The sequence below is a fragment of the Trachemys scripta genome, chromosome 1 (assembly GCF_013100865.1).
Source record: "Trachemys scripta elegans isolate TJP31775 chromosome 1, CAS_Tse_1.0, whole genome shotgun sequence".
Taxonomy (NCBI): Eukaryota; Metazoa; Chordata; order Testudines; family Emydidae; genus Trachemys; species Trachemys scripta.
Window position 1 is genome coordinate 96,193,566 of NC_048298.1, and position 23,976 is coordinate 96,217,541.

A 23,976-nucleotide genomic window follows, 5' to 3' on the forward strand; every position below is an offset into this window, starting at 1 on the left:
GAAAGCTTATGCTCTAATAAATTTGTTAGTCTCTAAGGTGCCACAAGTACTCCTGTTCTTTTTGTTATAAGCTAGTGACAAATTCAGAGATGTCCAACTAGAGGTCACTTATCTAAAAGCATTACTGTGAAGATTTACTGGATTTTTGGTAACCTTAATTTCCATTTTAATGATTTTCTTCCACTCTGACTGCACCACCCCTATTTTTGATGTCAGAGAATCACGATGCTAGCAACATTTTAAAACAGCTGATGAAAGAAAGACTTATGATCCCCTCAGCATGCCTTTCTCCAGTTACTGCTCAATCATTGTTTATGGCTAAGCATTAATGTTGATGTCCAGTTATGCCTTTGCCTGCCTCAGGACACCAGCTTGCTCTGATGTCTTCCAATTTTTTCTTAGCTTTTGTGTACCTAAAAATACGTGTTCTCTCTCTCCCCCACACAGTCAAGTCTTCTCTTTTCCATCCTTTTAAATTCTCTCCCCTTATTAATGATAATTTCTTACAGGTAGATCAAGTAAAGTGCAATGAATAACAGTAACTATATGTATCCTAAAAGTTCTCTTGATTCCTTCAAAACTGTGTTAAGATTACACCCTGACAAAACACTGATAAGAGATTTAGGGGGCGTATAGAATAAGCACGTTCTGTAGAGACTCTGAATATTTGTAACAGACTAACAGGAATTGTTTCTAATAATTTTAATGTTTGTTGAAAGCTTCCAATAGGATTTAAACAATCTGGGTAAAGGGGAATTTAGCATAAGTAAGTTTTAAACTTACCTTTTGTTGTTGTTTTATTACAGGCCCTGAAGTGGAGACATTCTGTGAATCACTGATTCCAATTGTGTGTGACCTACCAGTGGACAATTCTGGATGCTGCCTATAAAATGTAGGATAACTTCTCCACTACTATGAGGTTTCCAAAGGGTTTTTAATTATTTTTAAGAGGAGAGATAAATGTATTACAAGTATTAAACACTTTAGAAAATTGCATAATACTTGAGAACACACAGTCAGGCTCCTGTTCTCTAAGCATCATTCCCTAGTGATTTTCAATAATGAGTGCAAAGTCACTAACAGCATATGTGATGCACTAAGAGCATGAGAGCCAATAAGAGGTCTGCACATAGGACCTTAAAAGGTGCTACAAACTAATGCATAAGTTACTGAGCATTTAGCTTCCCTGCAAAGCAACTTGCTCTCTGAAGTCAGAGAATATAGGGTTTTTGGAGGTTGCAGCATGTAGAGGTAGAAGTGGTACAAGTTCTCTCTACTTCTGTAGAATACCTTTATTTTTGATCTCTGGAGAACAATGAAATCAGGTCCATTTAAATCAGATTAAAGTAATATTTTATTTCAGAAAATGCACATCAATGGCTCATGCCAAAGTGTTATGATTTTGCCAGAGGTTAAATATTTTTACCTGTTCTAATCTTTTATGTAAGGTGTCCAGGAGCATCTATGATGGTTAGGCACCTAATGAAGTTACTATTACAATGTGCAGACTATATTTTTTATACTACCAAATACTAACAATATTGTTATTTAATATTTATGTAACTACAGCTCTCAGAGGTCACAGTCAGGAGCAGGTCTTGTTTTGTTTGTACAGCACTTAACACAATCCAAAACACCACAACGCCCAAAAAAACCCCACACAAAGACATGGCCTCTGCCTTGAAAAGCTATTAAAAAAAAAAAAAAAAAAAGGAAATCTTGCACAACATCCTTAAATTTTGTGAAACATCTGAACATCATTTGAAAGACTACACAGGAAGCTTCTTTGAAGGAGGCTCTATAGAAGGCATCTCACCTACTGAACTGTAGCTGTTTTTACACTAAACAGTGACACAGCGAGTGCCTTGAAGTTTACTTTTGAAGCTAATGACCTCCCCTTCCGTTATTAAAACTGTATTTATAGGGCAACAGTCAAAAATAAAATTGGAGACTAACCTGGAGTTTGCCCAAAGGAAAACCAAGGTTTATACTTGGCAGTACAATATAAATCTTCCTTGCTGGCGCTTTACTTTCCTAATGCTTCAAATGACTGTTTTTTCCAATAGTGTTAATGGAGTCATCATGGAAAGCTAACAAGGGAATCCAGAAGATTCAGATGCTTTCCACTTTGGGATTAAAAGCCATCTTGAAAATTAAGTCTACCAGAGCAAACTCCTCTCTGCTAAGAAAAAGGTCATTAGAGCCATGCTAACAGGAATCCTTCTATTCTGTTTAATTCAGGCCTGGTCTACACTAGACGTTTATGTCGAAGTTAGCGCCGTTACATCGAATTAACCCTGCACCCGTCCACACCGCGAAGGTATTTAGTTCGACATAGAGGTCTCTTTAATTCGACTTCTGTACTCCTCCCCGACGAGGGGAGTAGTGCTAAATTCGACATGGCCATGTCGAATTAGGCTAGGTGTGGATGGAAATCGACGCTAATAGCTCCAGGAGCTATCCCACAGTGCACCACTCTGTTGACGCTCTGGACAGCAGTAAGAGCTCGGATGTTCTGAACTGCCACACAGGAAAAGCCCCGGGAAAATTTGAATTGGAATTCCTTTTCCTGTCTGGCCAGTTTGAATCTCATTTCCTGTCTGGACATCGTGGCGAGCTCAGCAGCACTGGCAACGATGCAGAGCTCTCCAGCACTGATGGCAGTGCAATCTCAGAATAGAAAGAGGGCCCCAGCATGGACTGATCGGGAAGTCTTGGATCTCATCGCTGTGTGGGGCAATGAGTCCGTGCTTTCCGAGCTGCGATCCAAAAGACGGAATGCAAAGATCTATGAGAAGATCTCTAAAGACATGGCAGAGAGAGGATACAGCCGGGATGTAACGCAGTGCCGCGTGAAAATCAAGGAGCTGAGGCAAGGCTACCAGAAGACCAAAGAGGCAAACGGACGCTCCGGATCCCATCCCCAGACATCCCGTTTCTACGAGGCACTGCATTCCATCCTCGGTGCGGCCGCCACCACTACCCCACCACTGACTGTGGACTCTGAGGATGGGATAGTGTCCACGGCCGGATCCTCGGACATGTTAGCGGACGGGGAAGATGAGGAAGGAGATGAGGAGGACGAGGCAGTCGACAGCGCTCACAACGCTGATTTCCCCGACAGCCAGGATCTCTTCATCACCCTTACAGAGATCCCCTACCAACCCTCCCCAGCCGTTACCCCGGACACAGAATCTGGTGAAGGATCATCCAGTAAGTGTTGTAAACATCTAAACATTTATTTGTAACAGAACATGATTATTAACAATTTAAAAAATGGGTTTCTCATGATTAGTTTGATTAACTTAACGGTTCAGTCATGGGCAGTGCAACTATTTGAAAAAAATCTAGCAATGTCCGGTTTTGCATGATTGTCCTGCCCAAGCCGCTCTACTGTTTAGTCCCTGCTACTGCAGCTACAGTAAGATGCGGTCTATATGTCCGGGGATGGAGCAGAAATCCTCCGGGGACATCTCAAGGAAGCTCTCCTGCAGGTAATTTGAAATCCGCTGCATTAGGTTCTTGGGGAGAGCGGCCTTATTGGGTCCTCCGTTGTAGGACACGTTGCCGCGCCACGAGACTAGCAAGTACTCCGGAATCATTGCTTGGCACAGCATGGCGGCATACGGCCCTGGTCTTTGAAGGCTTTCCCGGAGCATTCTCTGTCTGTCGCTCTCAGAGATCCTCATGAGGGTGATGTCGCTCATGACGACCTGCTTTGAATGAGGTAGGGGAATGTTAGTGTTGGGACTGCTTTACCGTTCCTTTACAGAACTGTAACCGCTGGTTTGCAGCCACGCGGTGGAGGCGGGAGAGGGTCAGCCGAAAGGGATCGTTCCCGGGGACAGCCGCGAGGGTGTGGGACAGGAGCAGACTTCCTGCTTGCCGGATTGCTGGCAGCAGGGACCGACATTGATTTCAATGTGAAATGAGGCCATTGCTAATATTAAAGTTTTAAGCTGCCACGAATCTACGGCTTACCATGTCTGCGTGCAAGAGCAATTCCGTTGTCCTGACAGGGTTCTCGAAAGTGCTCTGCAAAACCCCAGACACTGAATGCGAAGGCCGAGAATTCGACCTTGTGCTGAGTGCGCATGTGATAGGTGCTGTGCATGGTCCTGTTCACAGAGAAAGACTATGTTCTTTGTTCACAAGTACATTTAGCTTTCTGAGGAATTCACTCCCTTTTTCCCATTCCCACAGCCCCATCTGCGACTGTCTCACAACCTAGCCTGTCATCACACTCCCAGAGGCTAGGGAGGATTAGGCATAAGAAGAAGAGGACACGGGAGGACATGTTCTCAGAGCTTATAGCCTGCTCCCGAGCCCAGGCAGCACAGCAGACCCAGTGGCGGGAAAACTTGACCCGAATGCACCAAGCAAACATGGATCGGGAGGAGGGGTGGCGTCAGGAAGACCAGCAGGCGACTCAAACCCTGCTTGGACTACTGAGGGAGCAAACGGACACGCTCCGGCGCCTTGTGGATGTTCTGCAGGAACGGAGGCAGGAGGACAGAGCCCCGCTGCAGTCCATCTCTAACCGCCCTCCCCCGCCACCAAGTCCCATACTCCCTTCACCCAAAGTGCACAGAAGGAGAGGCGGCAGAGTCCCTGCTAACTCTCACTCCACCCCTGCAGAGAGCTCGAGCAGCAGAAGGCTCTCATTCCCCAAAGTTTGACAAGTACTTTCCTTCCCGCCTGACACAAGCCCCCGTCCAAGTTTCACTTCCCAGTCCCATGTGTAGTTGATAATAAAAAATATGTTTCTGTTAACTACTGTTTCCATCATGTTCTTTTGGAGGAGGGGGGGAAAGGGGGTTGGTAATTGGACAGGACAGTCACCTTTGGCAGGGTACATAGTCGGGGGCAGGCACAGCAGCAAGGCACATACATAGTGCAGTGATGCAGTGACTACTTACCCTGGTTAGTCTGGGAGGTTCTTTTCATGTTATGTGGTGGGGGGTGGGTTGCTCTGTGACTTTGTGGCAGGGGAGGGCAGTTAGAGATCTTAAGCGGCGGTCCTTAGGCAGGATCACAGAGCCACACAGCAGGGGATCTGTAACCGTCCCCTCCCTGCCACAAAGTCACATAGACCCCCCATACACACAGTCCCTATCAGGAGGGGTGACAGGCTCCGTTGAAAGAACCATCCCACCGCAGCGGAGCCTGTCAGTCCTTGAGTTTAGAAGCTGCATTCGCGCGACTACACTACACCCGCTCCGCACCACAGTCTGCGTCCCAGTTTTTAAAAATTCCCGCGAAAACAGTATTAAAGAAAACGGTGTGCTTTAACAAAGTTGAACTATTTTTATTTTGAAACGTGTGTTGGAAGTGGGGTGAAGGCTTCTCTGTACACAAAATTAGAAAGTCACAGGTTACCCTGCTCACTCAGGAACTTTGCTTTCAAAGCCTCCCGGATGCACAGCGCTTCCCGCTGGTCTCTTCTAATCGCCCGGCTGTCTGGCTGTGAGTAATCAGCAGCCAGGCTAATTTCCTCAACCTCCCACCCCACCATAAAGGTCTCCCCCTTGCTCTCACAGAGATTGTGGAGCACACAGCAAGCTGCTATAACAATGGGGATATTGGTTTCGCTGAGATCACAGCGAGTCAGCAAGCTTCTCCATCTCCCCTTGAGACGTCCAAAAGCACACTCCACCACCATTCTGCACTTGCTCAGCCGGTAGTTGAAGAGTTCTTTTTCAGTGTCCAGGGCACCTGTATAGGGCTTCATGAGCCAGGGCATTAGCGGGTAGGCTGGGTCCCCGAGGATGACTATAGGCATCTCCACATCCCCAACAGTTATTTTGTGGTCCGGGAAGTAAATACCTTGCTGCAGCCGTCTAAACAGACCAGAGTTCCTGAAAACACGAGCGTCATGAACCTTGCCCGGCCATCCCACGTAGATGTTGGTAAAACGTCCCCTGTGGTCCACCAGTGCTTGCAGCACCATGGAAAAGTAGCCCTTTCTGTTAATGTACTGGCTGGCCTGGTGGTCCGGTGCCAGGATAGGGATGTGAGTTCCATCTATGGCCCCACCGCAGTTTGGGAATCCCATCGCTGCGAAGCCATCTATGATCGCCTCCAAGTTTCCCAGGGTCACTACCTTTGGCAGCAGTACATCAACGATTGCCTTGGCTACTTGCATCACAACAACCCCCACGGTAGATTTGCCCACCCCAAACTGGCTCGCGACTGACCGGTAGCAGTCAGGCGTTGCAAGCTTCCAGAGGGCTATGGCCACTCGCTTCTGGACAGTCAGGGCTGGTCGCATCCGGGTGTCATTGCGCTTCAGGGCAGGGGACAGCAACTCACAAAGTTCAAGGAAAGTTCCCTTCCGCATGCGGAAGTTTCGCAGCCACTGTGATTCATCCCAGACCTGCAGCACTATGCGGTCCCACCACTCAGTGCTTGTTTCCCGGGCCCAGAATCGCCGTTCCACGGCATCAACATGACCCATTGCCACCGTGATGTCCTCGGCGCTGGGTCCCCTGCTTTCTGAGAGGTCTGTGCTACTCTCAGACTTCAGGCCATCACCGCGTTGACGTAGCCTCCTCGCCTGACTTTTCTGCATCTGCCTCAGGGCAACCTGTATGATAAGCTGCGAGGCGTTGAGAGCGGCCACAACTGCAGCGATGGTTGCAGCGGGCTCCATGCTCACAGTGCTGTGGCGTCCGCGCTGTCAATGACTTGAAAAGTGCGCGAAATGATTTCCCGCCGGCGCTTTCAGGGAGGGAGGGAGGGCGGGAGTGAGTGATGGATGGATGACGACAGTTACCCAAAAGCACCCTCGACACATTTTTTTACCCAGAAGGCATTGGTGGCTCGACCCAGAATTCCAATGGGCAGCGGGGACTGCGGGAACTGTGGGATAGCTGCCCACAGTGCACCGCTTCCAATGTCGACGCTTTCCCCGTTAGTGTGGACTCACAAAGTCGAATTACTGTCCTTAGTGTGGACACACACGTTCGACTTTGCAATATCGATTCCAAATATTCGATTTAAGTAAAATCGAACTACTCTCGTAGTGTAGACAAGGCCTTAGGACACATCTGCCTACACTACAAACTTTTGCCACCAAAAGTTACATTAGCATAAAGCTGCTGCAGTTAGTATATTGCTTGTGCATGTGCACACTTGGCTCCTTGCGTGGGCACTGTACACATTCACCAGAAGTGCTTGTTTCAATGCATAGTGCTATGCACCATGGGTAGGTATCCCAATGTGCAACCCGCTACCGTCCAGTGCACTGTCTTTTGGGGTTTCAGGAATACATGGTGGGGCAGCAATGAGTTGCACAGGGGTGACTGGCAGCAAGGGGTTAACTTCCCAGCACACAACTTTCTCCACCCCATAGTGTCATTCCTATCCCATAATTTTCATGCTTATTTTGAAAATCCCACAACCCCACATGGGACTTGGCATTGTCCACCATTGCTGACAGAAGCATAGAGCTTGCACAGATCTACTCTATAATCATAAGTGCTGCAAGCACAGGATGCATGATCCTCCAGTATTTGCTGAGCCACAAGAAGAGCTTCAGAGAACATGAGGATTTCCTGGAGGTCAGATTGCTTGGGACATAGCAAGTACCAACTCAAGATTGGTGGTGGCATTCATGGAGCAGCTGTATATGGTGGAGTGCCTCTTCTGGGCCTGAGAAACAAGCACTGACTGTGGGATTGCATCAGAATGCGAACTTGGGCTGATGAGCAGTGGCTGTAGAACTTTTGGATGCACAAGGCCACATTCCTGGATTTGTGTGTTGAGCTCATCCCAGCCCTCCAGCGCAGGGACACCAGGATGAGACCTGCGCTCACCGTGGGGGTTGATGTCATGCAACTGTGTGGGGCTATTAATCATCTCCTGTGTGATAGTGTCCACCCACCACAGCGGTGCCTCCTGCTGGCTGTCACAGGGATTAGCTCTGCCAGCCGTGCACCCTCTCCTGGTGGTGCCTCTCCCATCGTCTTCTCCGCCTGCACACCGGCTTAAGTCCAAGTACGGCAGCACCCTCTTCATAACTTGGCCCTCTGGCCATGTCACAATCTGTGTTTCCCACTTCCGGGGGTAGGTATACTGTCCACCACTGGCGAACTGGGGGAGGGGTGAATGACCCGGGCCCACCCAGTTTTTTGGGTCCCAACCCAGGGAACCTGTAGATAGCCTCCTGCTGCATCTCTAACTTCGTTCAATGCTGCTTCAATTCCCTGGGCCACTTCTCTGCAGCCCCAGCACCTTCTTCACCCTTTCCTCAGGTCATTCACCCAGCAAGTCCTAGCAGCCAGCCAGGAGCTCCTTCTTGCTTCCCCAGTCCCTAACAGCAACTGTTCTATCCAAGGTGCTACTCTTGCTGCAGCTTGCTAGGAACACAGTCTTCACTCCTTGAGCTCCCTACAGCAACTGACCCTGGTCTGCCCTGCAGCTCCTTTTGCACTAGTCCACTGGGCCCTGATTGGCTGCTTCGTGCAGCCTTGTTCCAATTGGCTGCTTCTTGCGTAGCCTCTCTAAGCTGCTTGGCGGACTCACCTCCTCTGCTCCTTTCTGGGATGGGGTATGGCAGGCCAATCAGGCCTCCGTTAACCCCTTCCACTCCGGTGTGGGGTGAACACCCCATCACATGCAGGACTGAGGCTCTCGGCAATGTGCAGGACATAATGGATGGAGTTGCAACAATGGGGCTCCCAAACTGCGGTGGGAACACATCCCTATTTTTCGCACCAGACCACCTTGCCACAGAGTACATCAACAGAAAGGGGTCCTTTTCCAGGGTTATTCAAACATTTGTGGATCACCGGGGACATTTCATCAACATCGATGTTGGTTGGTCAGGGAAGGTGCCTGATGATTGCAACTTTAAGAACACAGGTCTGTTCAGAAAGCTACAACCTTGGACCTTCTTTCCCGACCAGTGGATTACTATTGGCATTGTTGAAATGCCAGAAGTGATTCTGGGGGATCTAGTCTATCCCTTACTCCCATGGCTCATGAAGTACACTGGCCACCTTGACGGCACCAAAGAAAGATTCAACTACCGGATCAGCAGGTGCACAATGACAGCTGAATGTGTTTTGGTAGATTGAAGGGATGTTGGTGTTTACTCAAAATTGGATCTCACTGAGAAAAACATCTCAGTGGTTATAGCTGCCTGTTGTGTCCTGTACAGTATCTGTGAAGCAAATGGGGAAAAGTTGGTGCTGGGGTGAAGGTGGATCAACTGTCTGCTGAGTTTGAAAAGCCAGTTATAAGAACTATGAGAAGAACTCAGTGTGAAGCTATCCGGCTTAGGGAGGTTTTGAAAGAGCACTTTAACAGCGAGCCACAGTAATGTGTAGTGGTGTATTGTGCTCTAACTGGCCCTGCTTTTGATGGCCTGTTGGGAACTGTGTGCACATCATTCTCCACCTGCTAAACCACTAGTTGAATCTATCTTTGGTGCTTGGTGAACGCAGCACTGACAACGCACCTATTAATTTTGTGGTGGTTGCTGTACATAGGAGTTGTATCAAAGTGTATAATCTCAAGTAGGTGGATGCTTTCAACACCACCAGCCATTTTACAGCATGTTGGGAACCAATAAAACTGAATTATTTTCCAAACAATAGAGTTTTACTGAGTGACAAAAACTCTTCAAAAAAAGTTGTGTGCAACTTAATAGAAAATACATTAAAAACTAACAAATTTATGCAGCAGAGCTTAAAAAAGTTCATGTTTGTAACTCTGAACAAAGCATTGTGTTTGTTCTTTCAAAAGTTTACAACTGAACGCTGACTTTATATACCTTTGAAACTTCACTGTGGAGAAGAAAAATGCTGATTTTAACCATCTGCTATTGCCTGATCATGTACTTCCAGTTCCAAACGAGGCGTGTGGTTGACTGGTGAGTTCATAACTCTGAGGTTCTACTGTACTTCCTGTCTACTCCAAGCCTAAGTACACCTGGAGTGCGTAGCCGGCATGGTCAGCTGGACAGTTGCACACAACAGTGGAGAGCTGCTAGGTGTGCTCACCAAGCTGGATAACCAGGAAAAGGCATTTCAAAAGTGTGCAGGACTTTAAAGGGGGGTAGAGGGGCGTGCCTTCTGTAAGACCCCTGAGCAATGGAGTTCACAATTGTGACCAGTGTGTCAGGCATTATAGGATAGCTGCCAAAAGACTGTTCAGGTCAACGCAGGTATTACAGTATCTACAGAGGCATTTTGTTTAACTCAGTACATTGCCTATGTTAGTGTAATAGCGAGCTTACGTCAGTGGGAGACAAATTTAAGTGTAGACACATGCACAATTAAGTTGATGAAAGGGGACTTATGCTGACCTAACTGTAGTGTAGACCAGGCCTTAGAGATAGAAATAAATAAAACAGGATTTCCTCAGAATGCAACAGGTTACGTGCAAATCAGTAACCAATGGCCTTTCAAAGCTTCTTACATCTTTACATGCAGCCAAAATTGCTAACCCACACAGAAACATCACTGAGTTTCAGTTACGTTTGCTAAGTTTCTCCACTTCATAAAAACAAGTGCAAAAGAAATTTGAAGTTTCAGATTTACTTGTACAGGAGTTAGAGTATCCTCAGCTTATGAACATTACTGATCATTTATTGACGAGGGAGAAACAATTTTTAATTGTAAATCATAGGACCAGGATTAAAACTGAGAAAAGTTAGTTGGTGTTTAAGGAATTTGCATTGGTTTATTTATGTATTGATATAACCCCTACCACCATAGAATCCAGGAACTCCCATTTACTGCTATTTCTATTTTTAAATCCCTCTCTTGCTTCCTTCCCAGCCTGTCAGAGAAAAAACTGGATTAATTTTGCATCTGTGCAGGTAGGTGGGTAAGTATCTGAGAATACGGTGTAGACATTATTGAGGGAAAGACAATTCAAAAGGACTGGAGTTCTGCCTTTACTCCTGTATTTAGTGAGGCCCATGGTCATTCATCTCTCGTGAGAGGGAGCACCAAAGCCTACACCCAGCTTCTGTGAAAACACCATCTCCTGTCTTATAAGCCTGAGTGTAAGGGTTCTGATGGAATGCACCTGTCAAGAGGGGACACAGACACAGAGGAAGAGGTGATCTCTTAGGTAGCCATGTCTAACCCCACAAAGGGCTTTGAATAGGAAGAGAGCTTGTATTGGACTGTATTCAATGGAAAGCTAGTGCAGAGAGTGGAAGGACTAGGGTGATGTGATCATGGCAGCCTGCACTGCTAAGCAGACAGGCTGCTGCAGTTCCAGTAGTCAAACCTGGAGGTCATAAGTGTGTGGATGACTGTGGCCAGATCCACGTCTGGTAGGATGGGGAGAAGTGGTCTGTTTGGCCATGGATACCAGATGTGCATTTTTTTGCTGCCATGATTGGTTCGATAATCCAGTAGCACTGACTGGTACAAAAAGGACCCCAAGCCTATGGACTGCCTACCTGCTCTGAGGAAAGAAGTCATCAGTAGTGTGAAATATATATAAAAGAGACAAGCTCTTTGAAGAGTTTTCCTTTCCACTAACATCACCTCACTCTTGTCTGGGTTTAACTTTAGCCAGATGCTCTTCATCCACTTGTTGATTCAGGTAGACACCGAGAAAGCGATATAACTGGATGTTGTGCGCATATTGTTGGCATTCAGCCCAGGTCATCTGGCTCTCCCAAGGCCTTTATACAGATGTAGAATAATAGAGAGAGAGAGGACTCATACTGATGGGACTGCATACATGAGAGGACTAGAGCTAACGAGGAACTCTTGTCCCCAACAACCCTTTGTGTTCAGTCTGAGGGCAAAGATATGAGCCATTATAGTGAGTTTTGATTCACCTGAAGCCTCTTGAAGGTGGCAGAGGGTGATTTGATAATAATCAATAATATAAAATGCTGCAGAGAGGTTGAGCAGGAAGAGTATGAACATACTTCCCTTGTCTAAGGACAGCAGGAAGTCATCCATTGGAGCAAAAAGTGCTCTCTCTCTCTACCATATCCTGGCCTGAAGCCTGACTAAGAGGAGTCCAGAGTCCTAGCAAAGATAGGCCTCAGATTGTGAGACACTGATCCTTAGTTCATGCAATAATTAGAACTGGTCATGTAACATTCACCTAACCTTGGACAAATATATTTGAAAGTGTCAGATTCAACAGATTCCTCCATTATTCACACAACTGTAGCGATCACTATATTCCTCCCCATTCCATTTTGCTCTAGATGTGATTTTAGCAGATAGTGACTCATGGGCTGCTGGAGTTGAGAGATTAATGCTTTACATCATTTGAATGCTGGGGTTTCAATTTCTCAGATGTCAGGCAGCACTGAATTTTAGTTCTGGTGGTTCTTGAAATGGTAGCAGCTAAATTCACATAATAAGTGAAAGGGGGCGTACATGGTAAGTGATCAGAGTGGGATTTTAAGGTCAAATATCTTTAAAATTTGAAGCAAACTGGCCTGGCCAATTTGCTTCAAATTTTATAAACAAATGAACACCCCTTGCCCTCCACACACCCTCCTCTGGCATGAAATTGAGTAGGAATGTTCTCAAGCCAAAATAAGATGAAAAAAAATTAAACAAAGTTACAGTATGTCAGGACTAGTATAGCACTCACAATAAAGTAGTATTTGCAACCCTAACTACAGTCATACCCATGGCTATTTGAATAAATCAATAAAATTCTATATTTGCAGCAGAATAGATTATATCTCCAAGTAAAAATTTATTCCAAGCACACATTGTCTCATTGTGGGGTCAAATGGGTTGAAATTGATTTTAAAAGCAGTTTACAGTTGATTGTTCCCTCTCCCTTGAAACTCTCTGCTCCCCAAGCTTCAGAAACTGTACTCTCCCGAGGCCTGATTCAGCGCCATTAAGGGAACTTTTGCCATTGCTTTCAATGCACACAGGATCAAGCCCCCGGTTCTCATTCTATCCCTGACTACTCCTTTCATGTCCAATCCTGCATGTGGCTGAGCAGCTCCCTTGAAAGTGTTGATTATCCTTAACAATCATTAATTTTAAAAGGAGTTGAGGACATCCAGTGCTCTCCGGAGGTGTTCAGTCCCTTCCAAGATTAGGACCTTAGTACGTCCTGTGGGGGTACTTCTCCTCCCCCTTTCTGGTCTCTGTTGGTGCACCTCAGAACTCTATTCTTGGTCAATGTCTCCCTCTACATTCTGGCCTGGAGTGACCTCATCTGGTCACCTACCTCCATGCTGATGCTTCTCCGATATACCTCTCCGTCCCTGACCCTGTCTGTTCATTCAGAATTGAATTTTTGACTTCCTCTCCAATCTCTGTCTGGATAACCCACGACAAACTTAGTAACATGACTAAAACCACACATCCTTAAAAGAGAATTCTCCCCATCCTCTTTCTTGGTTACGAATGGTGACTCCAACATCCTTCAGGCTCATAACGTTGGTATGCTTACTTCCATTGACCTCCTTCCTCACTTCCTCCCATACAGTTACTAAATTAGGCAATCTCAACAGACTATGTGAGAATATATGTTTTTCTAGCAGTAACATTTGTACAACAGGCCACGCAAACTGACCTAATGAGAACAGGAAACGGGAAAGCTCTTTTTTGATTAAGGGCAGGCCTACACCTAAAATGCTGCAGCAGGTGCACTGCTGTAGCTCTACAGTGAAGATGCTACTATGCTCAGGGCCGGCTTTAGGGCGATTCACCCGATTCCCCCGAATCGGGCCCCACGCCCCTAAGAGGGTCCCGCAACGTCCATAAGGACCCTCCGCCGACGTGCCGCCGAAAGCCCCGGCCGCCAATTGAGCTGCTGCCGAAGTCCCGCCGCTGTCTTCGGCGGCAGCTCTTTCGAATCGGGCCCCGCAGTACCTAAAGCTGGCCCTGACTATGCTGATGGGAGATCTTCCTCCATAGTTAATTCACCTGCATGAGAGGTGGTAGCTGTGTCAAGGGGAGACACAGTGTTGTTTACACCGAGGATTAGGTCAGTATAACCGAGTCGCTCAGGGGTGTGGATTTTTCACACCCCTGAGCGACACAGTTATACCAAGGTAAGTTTGTAGTGTAGACCTGATATAAGTCCGTCTCAGTCCATAAAAATTCAAACCACACTTTATTACATACTCATATCATTTGAAGAGAAGATATAAAAGCTTCCATTACATCTAATTACCATTATACATTTTAATAAAAAGACTTACCTTTTTGTCCATGACGACTGCTAAATTTATCTCCAATTTCTGGACGTCTAGTTTGTCTCAACAACATTTTGATCAAAAAAGCATCCTCTGCATTTGAAGAGATCATTACTTTCTCAATATATGAATCAGTTGCACCTTTGTATCTAATAGAGAGACAAAAACACCTAGGGTGACCAGATAGAAAGTATGAAAAATCAGGACAGGGGGTGGGGGGATAATAGGCACCAATATAAGGAAAAGCCCCAAATAGCGGGACTGTCCCTATAAAATTGGGACATATGGTCACCCTAAAAACACCAGTTAAATTTATATGCACATAAAACCAAGTGGAAGTTATGAAGAGAAATTTATAGATCAGCAGGTTTCTGACTGTAAATGTAAATTTTGTGGGTGGTATGTATATGGAAGACCACTGAAGCAAAATTGTAATATAGAATTCAAAAGATGGATGTATTCCCGGAGAACAGAGGGATTAAAAACTCATAGCAAAAGAGCAAGAAGGTGGGATTAAGGTCAAATACAAGACAGCGGGCATAGTCTGATGGCCTCTTCCTGATAAAGTCTCTTTATATATTGTACATTGCTGGATTTTCCATAAGAATCAACAACTGCCCAAACCAAATTACAGGTTTATATTTGCAATAAGGAAGTCAGGGAATAAATTGAGAGCAGAGAACAAAAATTAAGTCACCAATATCCCTCACTCAAATGTCAACTATTTCTAGTTGTGTTTGTTAAATAAATAATGAAAAAACAATAGACTATTTCCATTTTGCCCCGCACTATGCATAAGGAGAGTTGTATCAAATAACAGGTGCCAGTCTCAATGGATACTAGTACGTGGGCAGAAATACTACGTGATATATACTCCTGAGGGCATTCTAAACCAAAAAAATTAAAAATTGTGTAAAAAAAAATTAAAATTATGCACACAATATTTTAAAGTAATGCAAAATTCTGCAAGTTTTATTTGTCAATAAATAAATGCAGAGGCTCCAGCATGCAGTGGGGAGCACAGGCCACTGGCTGCATGAAGGTGGGAGATCACCCTGCAACCCCACCACCCCTGGGACATGGACTCAGCGGTGAGGCTGTACCTGACCCTGACACAGCACAAGACTGGGCCTGCCCCAGAAACATCTTGGGGCCTGCCCCTCTGCACCAGGTGTGGGGCAGGCATGCTCAGCCAGGCAGGATCCAAGTCTGAAGGGGCTCAGTGTAGGGGGGATCCAGGTGTGAGGTGAGAGGGCTGTGTGTGGGACAATCTGAGTGCAGGCAGCTCAGTGGGGGATCTAGGTGTGGGGGGGATCTGGATGCACAGAGGCCCGTGGGGGAGAGGGGGTGTTCCAGGTGCAGTGGGAACGGGACTCTGCAGGGGTTTCCAGGTGAAGGTGGTTGGGACTCAGCGAAAGGGTCCGGATATGGGGGTCTCAGCAGGGGAGTGGGACTTGGTGGGGATCTGGGTGTAGCTAGATAGGGGTCAGTGGCATGGGGGTCTGGATGTGGAGGCTCAGGGTGGTGCAGGGAAGTGAGGGTCATCAGGTTGGGGGTTTGAGTGCAGGAAGCTTAATGGGGGGTGGTCTGGGTGCAGGGATGGGGGTCCAGAGGCAGGGGTCTGGGTGCAGGGGGACTCCAGATGCAGGGGGTGAGGTTCAGTAGGGTGGGGTTCAGGTATAGAGGGCTAGGGGGGTACTGGGTATACAGGGTGAGGCTTGGCAGGGGTGTCTGGGTGGGGGGGGGTCCAGATGCACAGGGGTTGGGTGGCTGGGAGAGCAACTCCCGGTACAGTGATCCCTCCCCCCACAACTGGGGAGCGATGGGTGAAGGAAGCAGGGGAGGATGCTGAGCTTCCTGCAGCTGGGGGAGGTTTCTGGGGGTCGGTCTGACACAGTCCCAGCCACTCCTTGCAGGGGAAGAGGAAATCCCGTCCTCCCCTACCTCCAGCCCAGCAGGGACTAGCAGCTGATCCCGGCTCAGGGTAGGAGCCACTGGCTGGGGTGTCCCCAGCCCCATGGTGATTTACCTCTCCACCGGCTGCTCTGGGCGCATGAAATGATGTACCTATGCAGCTAGGGAGTGGTGCATAACTGCTCTTGCAGCTTCCCTTTGCTTCCCTGTCAGAAAGTCATTTTTCTGCAGGGAAGCAAATAAATCTGCAGGGGATATGAATTCTGTGCATGCACAGTGGCACAGAATTCCCCCAGGAGTAGATATATTAGTAAAATATGAGAGGTAGGGCATTATAATTGAAATGAATCAAGGAACAAACTGTTTTTGAGTTTGGCTTATTCTTTTTTAAATGAAGAAACAAGAGTGAGGGTCCTTTGCATATACTAACTGGGAAGCTGCTCCAGACATAAGGGGCAGTGGGGAAGAAAGAATCAAGGATAGAGAGAGAACGGCAGGGAGTGTAGAAGATGATGAATCAAAGATTTACTAGGACATGAACTATCGATTGCTTTGATGGTGCAACTTAAAGTTTACGTGGAAGGAGAATGCAGAGAGATTTGAGAAAAGTAGTTCGACATGGTAGAACAGAGAGAAAAGGAGAATTGCTTTGGTGAAATACCAAATACCATCTGAATCATATAAGCTAACCTAAAAGGTCAACAGGACCTCTCAGCCATCTTGGGATTGAGGGTCTCCTCTTATGGTACACAGACATGCTAGCGTGCCTGTTTGCCTGTAGACTATAGGTTTTCAGACCCTTCTATGGGGAAACTGGCTGTCCTTCCCCATTCACTCACCTCCTGGGGGAGGACGACTAATTAGAGCTGCTACACAGGCTGACAGACAGCTCATTCTATCAGTCTGTGTAGCAGGCAGAGCACCGTCCCACACCGCCAACCTGGGTAAACAGAGGGTTGAACACTAGTAAAGCACTCACTCCTTTGCTCTCTGAAGTGGCTGGGGAGCAGCTGCTTCCTGCTCACTGTGCGGCTACCCATGTGAGCCCTGCCCTTGCATGTACCTCTAACCTCTCACACCAGTGTCCTCATATTCCTCTGTCACCCCCATGTCCCCAACCTGTGACTCTGCCCACCCCCAAACACTGAACCTTGGGGGCCCAGCTCCTCCTCTTAGGGTGTCATCTGGGAGAGGCCCTGATGACCAACCCACCTTCTGTCAAAATCAATAGGGGTTAAGTGTCTGGGTGCTTTTGAAAAATCCCACGAGGTGCTTATCTGCATCTTTAGGCACCTAAAAATCTGTGGAAAGTCTGGCCCATGGTACTGAATCTAACTTCTAAGGAAATTTTATGCCTTTTACTTTTCCAGTGCTGAGCATCCGCTACCTGTCCTTCCTTTCCTCACTTGTAGATTTTAAAGTATGAGATTATAGTGTGACATACGTTACTGGTACATCTTTATACTGTGGCTGTTGAGGAACATTACTTCCTTCCAGAGGAGTTTGGGTCACAGTTGGCATTGACTTGTTCACAAGCACTTGTTTGTTTTCTACCTTTTCACCTAACAATAGAAAACAAACAAATAAATAATAAATAAAACAAAAAAACCCACAAGCATCATGCTAGTATTTTTGACCTTCTACATATATTCAGAAATACATTTTATAACATTTAAAATGACAAGTACACTGGGAAAGGTGCACAGGAAATGAGGTCTGTTATATTTGTAATGCATTGGCGTAAGAGACATATCCTAACAGAAGACTCAAACTAGGACCTACCAAAAAAGGAACTCAAGTTGATTTTAAGTTGATAACCACTTAACATGTCAGGGTACTAGGGACACAAGAAAATATCTAAGATGATCTGGTGGGAATCCTCCATTAAAACACTGCAACTCCTCTACACCTGTATTTCTTTTTTATATTAGCAGGAGTAAAACTGATATGTTTTGGTAGCTGATCTCTGTACTTTGGGCACTTTCATAATTCTCTAAAGAAAATTACATATGACGACACCACTGTTACCTTCTCCCCGCCCCCTCTGCCTTTACCTGCTTCTTCCTGTTCCTTCCACTCTTTCACTCACTTCATTTAAAAAAGAACAACCAAGTTTGCAGCACGCCCATTGGCAGGCATCAATGTTTTAGCCCTCATCTGCACTGAAGCTCAATTAATGTTTGTTGACTGTTCAGGCTAAATTAGTTTAAACTGGATTTGGCTAGCCATTATAGACAAGGCTTTACATTTGGAGCCAGCTACAATCCTCTCTATCCCAATACTTTTAAGTTACCAGGGAAAGCAGGAACATTTTGAGAGCTTAAAAATATTCCAATGCCCTTAAAAAGAATAACTGGTCCATTTTTAGAATAAAATTTCCTTCAGGGCTTCAGTGCTGAAATTAAATGTAGTGGCCTTTATAATTGTTCTACCATTGGATCCCAACAGACTTTTTAGGCTACTTCCTAACTAAAAGACCCCCAATATTGGCTGGACCAGTCTTATATAGGTATATGTATCTGCATTGTTAATTATAAGGGTATATTTAACCTTTTCCCACTCTGTCCTGCCAAAACATACTTTTAGAGAGTTAAAAGGAGTCTCTTTTCTCTCCCCAAGTATCCTTACTAATTGTTTGCACATGTTGGTAGCTGTAGAGATGATACACGCAAAAATCATAAGGGATGCGTTTTAAATATGTAGATCTGATGACAGAAGAGAGACTTAAATAGTAAAAGTTCAATAACATTCCAGATGAGAAGACTAGGAAAATTAAGAGGAAGAAAACAAGTAGTGAAAGATAATTGTTTTAACAATATAGTTTCATCATTTGCTAAGGTGTCAAAATACAGACATTTTTATTTACATTTAGAGCTTCATTTTCATCCTGCATATTAAAAAAAAATACAGTCACAGATACCAGATTATTTTCTTAACTATAACTGTTTCTGCTTTCTAATGTCCACTAAGAAGATATAGTACTCTAAGAAATATGAAATAATAAAAGCTCCGTGGTTTGAGCATTGACCTGCTAAACCCAGGGTTATGAGTTCAATCCTTGAGGGGGCCACTTGGGGATCTGGGGCAAAATCAGTACTTGGTCCTGCTAGTGAAGGCAGGGGGCTGGACTCAAAGATCTTTCAAGGTCCCTTCCAGTTCTAGGAGATAGGATATCTCCATTAATTTAATTTAATTTAAAAAAGCAATTTATAAAAAAATGAATGCTAATTTCTCCTACCAAAGACAATTCAAATATCATTATTGGTAGAACGTTTTATATACCTGGAGAGCAAATACCATCAGCATCTAAAATTTCATGACGCCAAATTGGTTTACGTGTAGCTGCATCCAACATTGGACCCATCACTTTGTCGAATGTCTGATTTGTGTAGCGCTTCAGTGTACACTTGGCATTCTTATACACAAGACACCTTCCAAATCCTAAAATAGAACCTCTTTCAAATTAATAATGTACAGAAATTATTTTATAATCAAGCAGTTCTCAAAAGAAAATTAAAAATGGTTAATTTAGCTAAAAATACAGGAAACAAATGCATAATAGCTAAAACCCCAAAAAGGATTATTTTTAGAACACTTTCAGTATGTACAGCATTGTACAGAAGTCTTTGGCCTCAAGAAGTTGACAATTTAAAATCGGATCACACGCTATATTTTCAGATACATCAAAGGCATTTGACGATGATAGCCCAATTTTAAAGCTGTGCAGATGTAAAAGGAGAAGTTTGGCACATCTTTTCCTTTTCGTGGTTCTGATAGCTAAAGATTTTACTGAAAACTTTCAGTGGTAGCTGTTTGCTCAACAGTAAAGTGCCTATTTAGTGTTGTTTCATGTACTCCCCATGTTCTTTTTAAGTAAAAACAAACAAACAAACAAGGACGTTTGAATTATACATGTCTCCACAAAAATGTTTTTAGATGAAAAACGGTGTGCTCTTTAGAAAACTTTTCCCAGGAGCAATAGCTGGCTTACAAATCTTGCCCGTCATTCCCATATTCAGAAATATAGTCAGCTAGGAGCAATGCCTTCTAGTAAACTTCTATTTTATCTGAAGGATAGCTGTAGCCATTTACAGTACGTCTATATCATTAGATTATGTCAAGTAATTCCTGACAAGCATCACATGGTCTTTAGATTTCCCTGTAAATGTTACCAGTCTACCAGAAAGGAAAACATTCAGTTTTAAATCATGCCTGTTGTTGTTTCAGAAAGAAAGGCATAAATTAAGTGCGGCAGACATTAATGCCAAAGATACATGTCTAGGAATACTATTATTGCTGCCTAGCAACAAGCAGGAGGCGTGTTAAGGAAGGGGTAAAAAGGGAGACAGAATCAACTAATGGAAGAGTCTGGTTTTGGCCACCCGATACTAAAACTAACTCAATCAAAGTGAGAATTATTGTTGATTCTAAACAGTGCTGAAGAATATGTGCAAAACGAGTGACGTTTAAAAGCAGGCAGCAGTACAAATTTTACTTACACACTAACTGAAAGGTAACTATGTTTTTCCACTTAAAACAGACCGAACTATGTAGATTTTAAAGAGGACGTAGATATTTGTTTTTCTCCATTTTGTTTGCTGGCATTATTTTCCTCTAGCATTAAGTTCATAATGACATAAAACTACACATGCTCTCTTTTTTCTGCAGAATACATTCAAAAGTCTAATTTCATCTACCGCTTTCAATACTGGGGAAAATAATGAGACTTTTTTCTCTCTGTTAGGCTCAAACAAAGGCCCAGGTCACCATCTAAAAAGCAAGCCCCACACCAACAGATTATCTAACACATTAAACTTTATGCAAGACAAATATTTTTGAAAAAGGATAGCTTATCCTTTGTTATTCAAGGTCAAAAGTCAGTCATTTGTTTTCATCATACCTATACTCATAGTTAACAAGCATTTTGTGTAATTTCACCATAAATGCACCATGTTCAAGCACATATATATGTACACACAGACATCCCCCCCACTATATTTATAGAAAAAAAAAAGCATTTTACAAAGTTGATTTCCTAATTTTAAAAGTTTTAATCTTCATAATTTAGGCAATATTAATTCAATAAGCATGCAATGCTATAAAAACATAGGTTATTGTGCTTGCTTTACACACGTGACAAAGAATAGGCCCAGTTGCTTCTTACCTCTGTCCAAGGAAGCCTTGTTTAAGACAAGAGCATCTTCAATATCATAACCACTGTAGCTCATCACAGCAACTGTGGCATTCTGTCCAGCTGGCAGTTTCTCAAACTCTATCAGTTCAATGGTTTTTGTTTTAACCATTGGCCTTTGTGGATATGCTAACAGATACATAAGAGTATCGATTCTGTTCCGTTGATTGTATCCAATGGTACCTGTATTTAAAAACAAAAGCAATACCATGAAAACTTCTATTTTACTACTTGAAATATTTTAGATGTTTATCAATTTCACAAATGAAGGTAACATATCTGGTAATGCAAGGTCTTCAGAAGAAACAGGAAAAAAAACCCAGAAACCTTACAATTCATATTAGAGATTGTGCTGAAATAACTTCAAATTAAAAAAAAAAAAAGATTTAAAATGGCTTTAAGAGCCTCAAGAAAATCCTGATAAATTAAAAACAAAAAATCAAAGCAAACAAAATAAAACAAAAGCCCCAAAACTAAACCCCAAGGTAAGTGCTTGTTTTACTCTGAACTAGAGCAGGTTGGTAAACTTCTAGCCCTGAATAAGTTAACAAAAGCCAAGTTCATTTTCACGGTTTTCTGTTAATTCTTAATAATTGCAGTTGTTGAGAGAGGCTGTGGGCTTGATCCACAGACCATCAAAATAAATGGAAAGACTCCCATTGACTTTGAAGGGGCTTTGGATCAGCATCTGGGCACTGCACATCATATTTACTTCCTTTTCTGGGTAATAATTAGTTCAACGGTCTGTGTTAGAATGTCAGAAAGCGTGAATAAAGCATGCAGTTAACAGCAGCCAAGACAGATTTACTTTCTGAAGTTATCAGAGGAGTCACTGCTGGTAGGACTACAGTAGAAGTTCACCCTCCATCTATTTGTCTTTTTACATGAAATTACTTTTAAATTTACGGTTCAGAATTCAACACTTTGTATAGACCTCCCAGCTTGATACTGAGATTCTGGCCATTTCCCACCAGACTGCCAAAGTGTCTTCTGAAATCTGTGAAGAAAAAATAATTAATACCCAGCGGGGGAACGTAAACTGTTGTGTAGCAGAACAATAGTGAAAGCACTCATATGTTACTACTGTTTGCTGGGCGAGGCCCTGTGCTGTGTCTCCAGGTCATTTATAAATTATGATCTTAAAGAACTAACTTACAAAGTATGTTTAAAAACATTTAGCAGTTATGCCCCGGGGGCTAGGTTTTCAAAACATTTGCATTGCCTGCGGTTATTTCAAGGGGACTGGTTGCTACAGTTAGAAGAAATGCAACACAAAGATTTTGGACTGCCAAACGATACACCAAAACACAATTCTGCTATTAGGGTTATGACAAAAACATGCTTTATATACAAATACTCGCACTTTCTAAGTATCTGTATTTGAGAAAAATACTAACCCCCCCCCCCAAAAAAAAAAAACCCACACCAATAAAACAAGTATCTAAAACGGCAACTGTCATAGTCAACTCCCAAGGTTTGCCCTCCCCTCGATGCTATACTGACTGTCACAAAACACTTCCAACACAGTCCCCTTCCCAAGGCAGAGGGAGAGACAGAGAAATACTATAGCAGAAGATGGCAGCCCTCTTTGCTGGGTCCCACAAACTCTCCTGATTTCTTGCTCTTTCCTGGAGTCTGCAAAGTGGCTGTGAAGCTCTGGAGTGTCAATACTGAACAGCGTCCCAGAGTGCAAGTGAGGCCTTGGCACAGGTGATAAATGGCTTCATTGGCATCTTACTGGTGACCAATTTACTTTCTTCTTGGGGAGAAGAGTGATTCACCATTTGTTGGGGGAGTTTGGCAGAGGCTGTTCCTCCCTCCCTCAGTTTGCAATGGGAGGGGAAGGGAAGAACTGGATACTTCAGCATCACTTGCATCTTGGGTAAAGAATCAGGCCTGTCAGTTACCACCATGGAATGGTCCATACTCTGAAGTTCCTACCCACTGAGACAACTTTTCAGACAACTCCATCTTACTTCCCTACACTTTGAAAAACTGAAGTGGGATAATTTCCCCCAATGAAAGAAACTCAAAACTTTTCATGTTAATTTCCACCTCTGTCTGAATAATCTTTTTTTTCTAGGCCAAGCTGAATCTGTGGAGCTTATTACTCAAACAAATTAAGTTTTCAGGTGATCCTAAATGCAGTTCCCGATTCTTCAGTGGAAGTTGTTCCTGAATGAGAAATACACTTTTATCGTGGCTGTGAAACACATACAGATTGTTCCTCACCTCTACCTCCTAAGGGTTTTATGCTCTCTTGTTATGTTATACTATAAGTTATAGGCTATATCTGCTATGTTCCAGTGGCAAACCAGGGAAACCAAGAAAGAGGCCAAGGTTTATGGTGTTCAACCACAGCCCAACCACATACCTGCAATCTTAGTAATGTTCAGAGAGAAAATGCCTTGTTTTCTAAAGTTGTGAGTGACACCTTTACAAAACTTGGGAAATTCTAGTGGAAATTTACTGGGCATTAATATTATGGCTCTCTTTTGGAATGGATATTCCTTATCTTTAAAGTTGGTATTTCATCACACCAGAAGGTAATTTTAACTCCTTTTTTTTTTTTTTGGCTTACATCACATTTGATCAGGCATGAATGACAAATGAAATGGCAAAATTTTTGAACACCAATACGTGCGGTTATCTTTCCCAGCCATGGATGCAATAGTATTCACAATAAAAATAAAGAAACAGGAAAAAAGCAACTAGG

At 44.1% G+C, this 23,976-nt stretch overlaps 1 protein-coding gene across 1 annotated transcript in view; it reads right to left on the reverse strand.

Moving 5' to 3' along the window:
- Window positions 1-23,976, reverse strand: part of POLR3B (RNA polymerase III subunit B) — a 133,492-nt gene that overhangs the window by 34,480 nt on the left and 75,036 nt on the right. The window contains exons 20-23 of the mRNA XM_034778223.1: window positions 21,234-21,443; window positions 19,352-19,510; window positions 17,514-17,631; window positions 14,162-14,304 (exon numbers count right to left, since the gene is read on the reverse strand). Coding sequence (XP_034634114.1) covers window positions 14,162-14,304; window positions 17,514-17,631; window positions 19,352-19,510; window positions 21,234-21,443 — 630 coding nt within the window. The remainder of the gene's footprint in view (window positions 1-14,161; window positions 14,305-17,513; window positions 17,632-19,351; window positions 19,511-21,233; window positions 21,444-23,976) is intronic.